Raw genomic sequence first — 13,056 nt, 5'->3', positions numbered from 1 at the left:
CAATGTGGCGTCATTTGGCGCCACGCGGCCATTTACAATGCTGAAAATGCCGTTACTCACCACCCCACTGCTGCCGCAATACCCTGCTGCCGCACCCGCAATACCCAGCTGCCACAGCAACACTTCGTGAGCAGGTAAAATGCAGTTGCCCCGGACGACTGGGCGAACGCATTTGTCAAGGACTGCACACATACATAACATATAATACAATACCAATGTATTACTGACAGGTAGGGGTAATGGCAGACTACCTTTATTAATAGCAGCCATATTTATCCCAACGTCACACTGGTGTCTTAGGGAATAGCATGACCAAGTAAATATGGGTCATAGCGTCTACATCTAGAGGGCACATAAACACAAGAAAGACATCAACAAAATATAACAGGTTCTTCATAAATTATATTATTATGTACAGAGCTTTTAAATCATCTCAGGTCTCTTCAGTATCCCAACCTGAATTGAATCTAGCAGGGGAAAGGTTAAATTATCTGCAAGGTGGAGATACCAAACTTCAGCAAAGTTGTGTAAGTTGCTGATTGGGATGGGAGTTGGTATTTTCCTCCCGGAATTATTTTCAATCCTCCTGATGAAGTCTCCATGGGATTCTGAAGACCGAGTATCACAGGGACTGTTCTGTCTACTGTGTGAAGAGTATAAAAACCTCTATCAATCTGGGTGTAGTAAACATTACAGCCTGCCATTGTCAGACACGCTGCCCGGCGTTAGGAGAAGCTCCCATGTTGTAGGGTCAACAAGAAGCACAGAGAATTATACCACAAAGACTTATCACGATGCTGCATACATCTCACTGAGGACGTTTACAAGGGAAGGCTAATGTGGTTCCCTGAGAAAGCTGAGCCTGATACTGACTGAGTCTGATCATTGCTGTGGTGGTTATAAGTGATGGTAAGTGTGGGATACTGAGGGAAGGCATATTATATCTGATTTCTAGGGTGGAGAATTGGCAATATTATAAGGAAAATATGAATTATAATGTATGACCTTTATTAAAAAATAGCTGTGTTGCTTTTACATTTGGGATCTATGTACCAACATGAAAAAAAAAATAGCTTTGATTCTGTCTCATTTTTTTCTCATAGTTTTGTTAAAGGCAAAAAAAACATTTATCAGGTATTGGTATGCTATGTTTGGGGAAACTTACAGATACAGCAGTAGGTCAGTGGGTATCAGAGTCTGGCCTAGATGGTTAGTAACTGCCACAGTGTTTATGAGGAGATGTACAGATGTAGAAGGCTTTATTGTCCCCTCTGTGTTGGATATTGTGGGATAAATTGGGATATTCTGCACTAACACTGCCGTTCAACTCTATGGAAACATATTATGAGTTATCATATGATAGTTTGTGTTATCGGAAGGAACAATGAAGCCTTCTGCATCTGTACTCATTATTCCAGAATATTGACCTGTTCTTTCTAGAAGATGTAGATTCTATCTAGAATGAGTATAAAGGAGACAGGTGGGAGTAGAGTGAAGGTGAAGCAGAGGCATAAATGGAGGGACAGAGGAACGGGTTCTTTTACAGCCTTTAACCACATCTCATCTGAGGATATCACATGTATCAAAAAATTAATTTGTGTTTACTCCATGACTAGGCGATGCTGGGGAAGAATCAAACAATAGTCACAGAATTCCTGCTTCTGGGATTCCAGAATCTTCACAACTTCAAGATTTTACTCTTCACTGTGTTCCTCGTGACTTACATTCTGACCATAATTTGTAATCTCATGATTATCGCATTGGTGTTAACCAGTCACCAACTCCACTCTCCCATGTACTTCTTCCTTGCTCACTTGTCCTTATCTGACATCCTGCTCACCACGGTTATTGTCCCAAACGTGCTACGCCTCATATGGGGAGAAGGTGGCACCATATCTGTTGCTGGCTGCATCGCTCAACTTAACTTCTTTGCTTCCTCTGTGGCAACAGAGAGTCTCCTCCTAACAGCAATGTCCTACGACCGATACCTGGCCATCTGTCACCCGTTGCGTTACACCACAATTATGAATTTTAATCTTTGCCTGCAGCTGGTTATCTGGTCTTGGCTCTTGGGTTTTATGATTGTATTACTCTTTATTCTTCCGGTCAGTCAGTTACAGTTCTGTGGCCCTAATGTCATTGACCATATCTTCTGTGATTTTGCTCCTCTTCTAAAACACTCATGCTCAGACACCTCCTTCATAGTAATTGAAGACTTTGTGCTATCCTTCCCTGTCGCCCTCTTTCCCTTTGTGTTCATCATTGTGACCTACATATGTATCTTCCTTACCATCCTCAGGATCCCCTCCACCACTGGGAAACAGAAAGCCTTCTCCACCTGCAGCTCCCATCTCATAGTTGTTTGCACATATTATGGGACTCTGATTATTATTTATGTTGTTCCATCCAGGGAACACTCATTTGCCATAAACAAGGTCCTATCTCTGCTGTACACGGTGGTAACTCCATTCTTCAACCCCTTAATATACAGTCTGAGGAACAAGGAGATAGGGGCAGCTCTGAGGATAAGGTTTCAGTATTCAACAGGTTTCTGGCATGAAAGTAGAAGGAGATAAACCAACATATGAACCTCTTTGTTCAATATAGATGGTAAGATTATTGATATTGAATTGTGGAGGGACCTCAGGAGTAGTCACTGCTTAGTATGATGAAAGATGACCTCTTCCTGATAAGATTTGACTCAGGATGTCCTGTTTCCCCAATGGGAAGAGTCACTGTATAGTTAGATGATCAGAAAGCTGTGTGCTGGTATCGGTACATGTACAGATGTAGAAAGAGTTATTACTCTCACTGGCACATTAGGGTTGGATATTTTGTTATATTCTGCGTTATCACTGCCATTAATTCCTGTGGAAACTCTTCTTAATTGTATGACTTGTTTATTCCATGAATTGTAGTCCATCTGTATTATTGCTACAAATATATTCCGGCGCCTCAAAATTGTCCAGGTATCAAGAATATAAAAAAATGGTCAAACCATAGAGTAAAGTCCAGTTTGGAAGATCTTGATGTGCTTCAAATGGCCTCGGAGAAGGTCTCAGGACATGTGTGAGATAGCAAATAGAAAAGTCAAAGTGTATACTGATAGCAAATACTTAAACTAACAAGACATACCGACACAAAAGATAAAGACAAACTAATGATTTATTTTAAATGGGCAAAGGCACTATGATCCATCCATATCTGGATAATAGTACTTTTGCCCATTACTGTACTGTATGTGTTAGGGGGGTTGTTGGGGGTACAGGGGGTGGGTTGTGTATTGGTACAGTAGGTAGTAGGTATTTTTATGTTTATTGTGGGTAGAGGGATAGAGTGAAGGGGGTAGTTGCCACAGGGTGGGTGGTTAGGCCTCGGGTGGGTAGTGGGAGGGGGATAGCATTTTAATTACAATAACGGTTACTACAATAAAAGGTAATGAAGGGGCTAACCCCTCCCGCAACCTTCCCGGTAGGCCTAACCACCCACTCTGGGGCTATTACCCCCTTCACTCACCCCCTCTGCCCCCAGTAAACCTGGTAGTCTGCCTTAGCCCTTTCATTGCCTTAGCGGTTAGCCGCTAAGGTAATGAAGCTGCTTAAATTGTATTTTTATTAATAGTGTGTGAGCAGGGGGTCTCCTGAGCTGAACCAAGTTGATTTCAGTCTCGGGGACCCTATGCTTTCCGTGATACAGGCCCCGGTATCCTCTGCGTCACGTGACCGGAGGCTGTTAACATGGCGGAGATACTGGCACCCCATATCGGGGGCCTGTATCTCGGGAAGCAGGGGGGTCCCCAAGGCTGAAATCAATGCGGCTCAGCTCCGGAGACCCCCCGGCTACAATACTGTAATGTTAAAATGAAATAAATTCACAAAGCAGCGACCCCTGCTGATTTAATCCGATGGGCCACTACAGTCTGCTTCGGTCCTCCTCTCGAGATATTGCGGCCTAGTTGCCGTTTTCATCCCAAGACGTGGTCGGATGTTGGTGGCTGCATCATTATATGATATGATGTGGTGCGTGTTGAGGTTAGAGCTTGCAGGGTTTGTGTGTTTGTTAATTGTCACCTGGTAGCAGGTGTTTGGAGGTTGCTGACCCCTCCCTCCTCCCAGGGTTTAAGGTCACCCCTCCCCACTTTTTAAGTAGCTGCTTATTTCGTGCACCTGTGGAAGACTGGTCTAATGAGACATTTCTCCCTCCACTGTAGAGGTAAATATTCACAGATAGTGTCAGTGTTATTGCACTTATTGTATTAGAATTCCCTGTTCTGTATCGTTGGTGTGGCGCTGAGAACACTGTGTGTGCATTATATAAATATAGATTATACGTACACACAAACATAACTAAAAATAAATCATTGTGAATGCCACATTGCTGTGACTGTCATTGTTTTAAAATGTCTTTAGGCTGAGGCTGAGACTGAAGGCATTCAGATGTACTATATGTACTATATATACGGTGTTTATGTACACTATATATGGTGTAATATATGTTTCCGCTCACTTAAGAGAAGTTTTATTATCTTAGAATGAGCTCTACAACTGCCACCGAGCATTAAACATACCTGTGTGTATATCCAAACGCAATTGTAATTGAATATTACAATGTGCTTTAAAGTACTTATGCCGTGACACAACCTCACCGCGACTATCCACAAAAATACATTTCCACTGTGCCGTCTGGCACACACATACTGAAATCATACTTATCATCTGGCATGGTGGGGTTGAACCACTATTGGCGTTTCATCAATGCCAATACCCAGGGGTTGTCATGTACGTACGAACACAATTGCCCTCACATACGTTTCTTGGACTTGGGACTTGGAAAGTGGACAGTTGTCACCCAGGAGCAGTAGTGAAGGGAGCAACGAAGGGACAATTCTTGTGTCTGCCCCGCAATTTACGTAGATTTCCAATTAAGATCAGAGGATTTACGACCATGTTTTAAACAGAGAGGATATCCAGGTGAGACATTGAGACCAGTGTTTGACCAAGACCCCATCCTCGATAGAGAGACATTGCTCACATAAAATAGACCACAGGGGACCACGTTGTAGAGAAAACAAGTCACGATTCAAAGAATACAAATCCTCTTTTTATTACACAGTATAATAAACATATGCAAATATATGCAATGTATGCAAATTGTGTCTATATTAAGGAATCATTGGGACAGACTAACTTTGGACCCAGATCTAATGCACATTGCAAATTGTGAACTTAAAGGGGTTTTATAAATGTGTATAAATATAAATAAAGTATTTTTATAAATGAAGTAATTACGCTCACTAATAATAATTGAACCGCGTTGTCTCAAAAACTTGGATAATGAGAGAGATCAGCTTTGCGGGGTCATTCCCCTTGGAAGATAAAAGATGTGTCTACAGTATATGTAAAAGCCATTAAAAGCTTCATTATAATCAACAGAACATACAGTATATAAAATGAGATCATATATTAACCGTAACTCACAATATGGGATACATATGTTTTGAGATGTGGATGTTCCAAACTTTATTTTGGGGCTGACGAGTAAGATGTTAAACGTTCGGATCACGAGGAAGTCATTAAGCAAAAAGATCTAATCCATCCAGTGTCTAAACACTTTCCTCCATGTTTGGAAGGTAATTTAACAAAGCTTTTCCCTTTGGGGTGTGGAATACATTGTCCCTTTAAATAGAGGGTGTGACAGAGTCCGATTACAAAGAGAAGCATCTTTAACCTAAGGACGTTGATTCCCTAAAGGGTTAAAATATGGAATGGGATCTTAAACATTTTTTTACACTGAGAATATTGTGGGATCTGAATATGACTGGAGGTTTATTTTTAGTTCTGTAATTCTCCTCACGTACCCCCTATGTTGTAGCTTGTAAATTAATATATGATTAAAGAAGAATTTAAAATCTGCATGGTTATTATACAAACAGTCACAGATTAATGAATAGTAACTAAATCCTGACACACTCTTTGTGTGTGTTTATATATATATATATATATATATATATATATATATATATATATATATATATATATATATATATATATATCAGTCGAGATCTTCTATGATAATATGTATTTAGTAGAGTATATGTTTTCAGATGGGATTCAGAAGGTTTATTATCTACCTAAATGTATATTTGTTAGATCCGATCCAACTGATCGATCCGTAGGGCAGGCACACCGCACACTAAACTCGACCCGGGGAGATTTTACCCTGGCACTGAATATTCTCGGTTTCTCGGATATGACGGCACGAGCTCTGAGAGTAAGAACACAGAAACACAAAAGCTGCTGGTTTCTTACATCTGTTTGATGATTGGGCGAGCGGTATATTTATACAGAAAGGCAGAAAAAAACATTATCAGTTCTATACATCTGCAGTTAGAAGCTAAATTGAGTCATAGGGTTTCATGCACTAAGCTCCGTTAAGTCGTTTTTAGAGCGCAAAGTGCTCTTAGAACGTGATGTTGCGCTGAACACGATGCACTAAGCCACGCAAACAGGCACTTTGCGCTCTAAAACTGACTTTTTTCAGGAAATTTTTCTAAGTCCAACTTTGCTCGTTCGTTACCCTGTTTGTGTTAAATTCTGCCCTTAAGCGGGATGCTCTAAGCAACGCAACCTTAGCGTACGCGAAAGTTGCGTTCAACAGAACACGTCAGCTCAAAGTAGACGCAAAAAAAGCTGGACTTCGAAAAATTTCTTGCTTTACATTTTTGCATGCGCTACACCCTTACAACAGGCCAGCGGGTGTCCCCGGCTGACCCCGTGGGGGTCCCCGAGGGAGGCCGGGGGTCGCGTGGGTGTCCCCGGCTGACCCCGCGGCCGTCCCGGGGTACCCGCGGTCCTGCGGTACCAATGTTGTGCCTCCAAAAATAATAAACATTTGTTTCTAACTAAATACACCCCCCTAACACATAAAGTACAATAAGCACCCACCCTGAACTGACTATACCCACCCTGTACCCATTGAGTAGTATAGTGGTACATCATACCCATATAATAATAATATGGGCATGATAAGCCTCTATAGCACTCAATGGGCACCCTAATTACAATACTTTAATGCACCAGATACACAATAATAAAACCTAACTAAACTCCAAAAAAACACACTTCACTAAATAAAAACAGTAGCCAGCTAATCCAATGAATATAAGCAGTAACAACATCAACAATGAATTAATTAAACCATTAACCAATCAAACCAATTAATTCCTAAACCAACACAAAATGAATAGTAACACTAAACAATCAAAACAATGAATTAATACAACATTAATGAATGTAAACACTAACAGACAAAGAAATACATTCAAACAATCTCTGAAGTAACCATAAAACGCATTAGCTAACAGAATACAATATTAACTACAAACGAACACCAATCGCAAACATTTTATTACATTAAGCAGGAAAAAAACAAACAATGACATCCACATAAAAAACTGACATTAAAAACACCAACAGCAATACCAAGCCACAAATGCCCCCCAAATATTGTTAATAATGTATTAATCTGTACCCTAAAGTGGTACAGATTAATATATTATCAGTCAATGTGCCTCCCCCAAAAAATCAAAAAACGCATCCAAAGAATAAACCTGTAAAAAGAGACATTTACAAACATTCAATATATTACTTACCATTAGAAGCGATGGCCCTCCGACTCCCGGGGAAACAGGAAGCTCGCGTACCTTGGAGGCCTCCAACAGCATCCAATGCCATCCGCCATGAAGATCCGGATCAGGTACCCAAATCTTCTTTTTTCTTTCTTTAATCACCTTCTTCTATCTTCATCTGTCACCATTTCATGATCTTCTGTATCTTCTTTCTTCATCTGTCAATCCAAAAAGCCACATGGTAAATCCCAACCGATGTCTTGTCGTCTTCTTGGGCTCAAATGAGGCGTCACGGCCTTAAATAGGGCTTGTGACGTCACATTTAGCCTCAAAATGGTTAACAGCCACCTGATTGGCTGTTCAAACCATGTTCCGACTTTAATTGTTTTTTTTTTACATGACGTCACTTAAAGGGAATGATGCCAGCCAATCAGAATGGCTATGCTTCATTTCCCTTTAAGATGACGTCACTAAATCCAAGATGGCCGGCGTCACATGGTATTTCAGCCAATCAGAGTGTGGAATTGTATTTATGTATTTATGTATTTATTTATTGTACGATCGCCTGTAACAGCCTTGAATGGAGATGGCAAATCTCCATGCAAATTTTACATGCTGCTTTTTTTTCTATCAGCTAGCGTACGTGAAGTTTCAGAACGCTAGCAGGGGGAAAAAAAGCAACACAAACGCTGTGGGTGTTTTGAGCAGGTACGTTAAAAAATGAGCTCAAAGCCGTAGTGAATCGCGTCCCTGGCCTCACATTTTAACGGATGTGCTTTTTTTGAACATCAGAACGCAAAGCCATTGAGCTTAGTGCATACCACCCATACAGAGTAGACATTTGTGGTTGCATATCCTGTCTGGAAATGCCATTCCTGAAAAGTAAGACAGTTGTTAGCTGGGTGACAGGAAGTTCTGTGGTTTTACTTCCCGTGTTTGAGACACACTGAAACAGTTTATCTAAAACTGACAAAGCTAGCATATTATATTAACCATTTCGGTCCCTGTGAAAAATAAAGCTGGCATATAGTGCTTTAACCTTTTCAGTACCTGAAGGGAACAAAGTTGGAGTATATTATTTTTATCCATACAATATTGGATATATTAATTGAAACTCACAGCTGTTTCTAATGAGAACTAATTATGTATGTGTATATAAAGATCACTTCAGTGATCATGTTGGCGCTCCTTGAGAGAGCAACGACATGTGTGAAACGCGTAGGTGATTCCTGTTTTTTATTTGGATGTGTTGTTTACTGTTGTCTTACTGATCTCAGTCCTCTCCTTTGGATCATGGAGCCGTGCTGCCCAGCTGGAGATTTGCGACATTAGAATGTATTTAATGACTTCTTAATATAGAAATGCATCTTAACTGGAAATGAGACAATGCACTTGAAACCTTGTTCTCAACCAACAGTCCAAGTTTTGCCTTCAAGCAAATATTATGTTCCATGCAGTAAAAAATAAATGCACAAGAAGCCTAACCACTGGATATGGGACAAAGCCAAAAACCCATTGACCACTGCTACTGTACTTCAACCAGGCAGAGCCCTTATATAGCTTACATGCCCCCCAGATCTTATCTACATATGTGTAACAACGCCCCTTCCCCCCCGTAAGTGAGAATGTTGGTAAATAGGGTGTTAGGGTGCTCATCTGTGGGTTCCCAAGAGCCTGGGCCTCTGCATACAGGGAGCTTGGAGGGTAGATATAGAGTCTGGTGCAGCGCCTCCACCGGCAAGGGCCCGGCCAGCGGCAGGGGTTATCCCTTACAGGAACTTGTAGATCATAAACACAATGCAGAGTCCAGGACCATTGCAACAGGGATTTACTGTAGCCTTGTAGAATCCTGCACACAGCAATACAGATCCACCCACTCACTTGGGCAGATGCACAATTACTCACTGTCAGGCCTTAGGACACCCACCCCTTCCTGGGCAGGTAGGCCTCAATCTCCAGTATCCTAACCCAGGCGTATCCTTCTCTCCCTGGACAGGACAAGACTCCCCAGGAATCAGGACCCTTGAACTCAGGAGCTCCCTAGAATCTCTTCTGTTAAAAAGGGGAGGGTCCCAACTTATGTACCCAGGGGGTGTAACCCTTTCCACTCCCAGACTCTGGGCAGAACACACCCTGTTGCACAGCATCACACCACCAGGCACATGACCCGCCAGAACCTTCCTTGCTCGGACTCAAGCAAGCTTGTGCCTGGAAGCTGCAACATTGTAACTTAACCCTTCACGTGAGCTGAATACTAGCAGTGTGCAAGCTGATTAACCCTTTCACTGCCATCATCTATCATAGTCTACATGCTAAAAGTGTCTGTTTTAGCATAGGAGCTACGTACGTAAAAGACCCCAAAAAGGCACCTTGTCCCGAATCAAGCTAGCTTAGTTCGCGAACGCTTGAAAAAAATCCCCAAAGAACTTACAGTGTTAGCCTGCCTTCTCTCCCTCTCCTCCTCCTCTGCATTCTCTCCATCTCCTCCTCCTCTGCCTTCTCTCCTTCTCCTCCTCCTCTGCCTTCTCTCCCTCTCCTCCTCCTCTGCATTCTCTTCTTTCGGCCATGGGGGTTTCATATAATCGGGGAGAAATGAGAAAATGTCCACATTCTCCAACCCCTTTCCATATCTTCTGCTTCACCGCTTGTGAAAGAGGCATCCCCAAGGGGCTTGTGACTCAAAAATATGCATCCTTAATGTCACTTTAACCGTCCCTTCCTTGATCTTCTCAATGCCCCAGCTTTCAGAAATGTCCTGTGCTCCCCCCTCGCTTCACCTAGGGTTGCCCCAGCCAGCCCAATTCTTCCAGCCATTGAAGACACTGCCCCTGTGTGCTCTGCACTCCCGGTTCCTCCAGCACTGACCAAACCTTCTGTTGGCACTGTCCCAAGCCCGGAATTTTCCATCCTTGCAAACCCACAAGCGAGACACATCCTGCCCCCCACCGGGCAACCTCATGCCCCCGGTATTTATCACTTTCTCACAAAACACACCATTCGATGGGATCGCTACACTGCCCCCCTTGACCCCAATTGGCCATCAATTCCATCAATTCCCTAGTGATGCATCTAGCCACACGCTGCTCCTGGATCATCAACCCCATGGCCCTGATACCTCACCTCAGGGGTTCGCGCCAAAGACCTACCACCAGATTCCACTGCTCCACCGCTTTCCCATAATTCCTCTGCTCCGGCCTCTGACAAGCTGCTTTTGACATTCCGCTGACCCCGTGTCCTGACCACCGCCCCTTACCTCCTTATAATGAGGAGCATGGAAAGTAATATCCCTCCCCTTGTACTCCAACCAAGTGCAACACTGTGACCTTCATCCCCAGAAGAAGAGCCTGGAGACCCATTTCTGTAACTACTCCCAGATAGGTTCTGCCTCTGTTCCTGATGTCTGCCAGCAGCAGCTATCCTTCTCCTAACAGCCCCCCTCTCCCTAACTGCTCCCCTTTTGGTCAAATCCTGCATACTTCTACCGCTATGGTCTGCCTCACTAAGGCCGACCTGGGTGATTGCCTACACTCCTCTTTCACATAGCCTGGTCTGTCCTGTCCCTCGCTGTCATCTTCCCATCCAAGGGGCTGTCTCTCTGGGGGATGGGATGACCTATGCCCCCACCCCACTTCCAGCCATGCCCCCACCATCCGCTGCTCACCCTCATATAACCACCTATAGCTGACAAGAGGCCGATGCTACCACTCATGAAAGGGCCTCTTGCTCCCTCTGCCCGGCACTGCAAAAAGGGACCTCCGGCGCTCCTTTCACCTCCGCTATCTCTCCATCTTTGCTTACCTCTATTGCTGCCACGCCACGACCATTGATACTATAGCAGCCAGGCCAAACCTCGTCTTTCCATCTCTTCTCTCACGTTGGTCAGCCAGGCATCTTCCATGACTGCATCTTCCACCAGAGCTCTAGACCGATTTCTGCAACTCCTCTCCTGTACCATGATCCCAGAATCCCAACTCTTCCGGATCGGTCCGGAAATGAAGAGGAAGGATCAAGGTGCACACCTCACTAATATGAGTTTCTACCCCCTCAGCTTTATTCCACAACTAGCAACAATTAGTCCCTCCTCCCAATCACTCGGCCGGCAGTAATGTTTCCCTTCACCCACGTGGCTTTTTAGGGCTTGAGTCAGTGTGTTTGGGATGATGATAAGACACACTGAATTATTATATGCTGTCACACATTTGAGATGTCCTAACATTCATCATTTTCGACCACAAGCTAGTGACCTCAAATGAAGTCATACATATTTAAGAAAAAGTAGGCACAGGGTTAATAGTTTCCCACCTATTATTGCTTCACATAACCAACTCTTAATCAAGCCCCTGGTGTATTACAGAATAACACCCCTAAGTGAATATGGTCCATAGTTTCTACATCTGGAGGTCACTTCAACACAAGAAAGACATGAACACAATGTTAGTAATACAAAGACAAGAAACGGGTTCTTCATCAATTATATTATTATGTACAGAGCTTTTAAATCATCTCATCAGGTCTTTTCAGTATCACAATAATCTAGCAGGGGAAAGGTTCAATTATCTGCAAAATGGAGATACAGAACAAACTTCAGCAAAGTCCTGTAAGTTACTGATTGGGATGGGAGTTTGTGTTTTCCTCCCGGAATTTCTTTCAAACCTCCTGATGAAGTCTCCATGGGATTCTGTAGACTGAGTATCACAGGGACTGTTCTCTCTACTGTGTGAAGAGTATAAAAACCTCTATCAATCTGAGTGTAGTAAACATTAAAGCTTGTCATTGTCAGACACGCTGCCGGGCGTTAGGAGAAGCTCCCATATTATAGGGTCAACAATAAACACAGAGAATTATCTCACAAAGACTTATCACGATGCTGCATACATCTCACTGAGGACGTTTACAAGGGAAGGCTAATGTTGTTCTCTGAGAAAGCTGAGCCTGATACTGACTGAGTCTGATCATTGCGGTGGTGATTACAGGTGATGGTAAGAATTGTATTGTATTGTATGTCTTTATTTATAAAACGCCAAAAGTGTACTCAGCGCTTCACAAACAATACATTACAGGGAATTATAATTATACAATAAGTGCAGCAAAATCAGACAATAGGAAAGGAAAACCCTGCCCGAAGAGCTTACAATCTAAGAGGTTTAATGGGAAACTTACAGAGACAGTAGGTGAGGGAGTAAGTGCGGTAGATGGCAGTGCTTGGTCACAATGGGTGGTAGGAGTGACTGAGTGTGGGACAATAGCCATGAGTGCAGGCTATTGGGATACTTGATTTGTGGGGTGAGATTTAAGGCTGGTCAGTATTAAATGAAAAGGTTAACACCATTTACAGGGGAATAGATGGCAGGGAGGCATGAGTGAGATCAGGTGTGTATGTCTGGCTTCAGGCTATGGGGAGATTCCCAGCAGTGGGAAGGAGTAGATAG

At 43.0% G+C, this 13,056-nt stretch overlaps 1 protein-coding gene across 1 annotated transcript; it reads left to right on the top strand.

The window, feature by feature from the left end:
• Nucleotides 1-1,619: 1,619 nt before the first annotated feature.
• LOC142471171 (olfactory receptor 6B1-like) lies at nt 1,620-2,576 on the top strand. Its single transcript, XM_075577958.1, has one exon. It carries the CDS (start codon nt 1,620-1,622, stop codon nt 2,574-2,576), a length of 957 nt encoding a protein of 318 aa, XP_075434073.1.
• Nucleotides 2,577-13,056: the final 10,480 nt, after the last annotated feature.

The sequence above is a fragment of the Ascaphus truei genome, chromosome 20 (genome assembly GCF_040206685.1).
Source record: "Ascaphus truei isolate aAscTru1 chromosome 20, aAscTru1.hap1, whole genome shotgun sequence".
Lineage (NCBI taxonomy): Eukaryota > Metazoa > Chordata > Amphibia > Anura > Ascaphidae > Ascaphus > Ascaphus truei.
This window is presented reverse-complemented; position numbering and strand designations above follow the sequence as displayed.

Coding starts and splice junctions, on each gene's coding strand:
- LOC142471171 (XM_075577958.1), top strand. CDS start 1,620: ATGCTGGGGAAGAATCAAACAATAGTCACAGAATTCCTGCTTCTGGGA.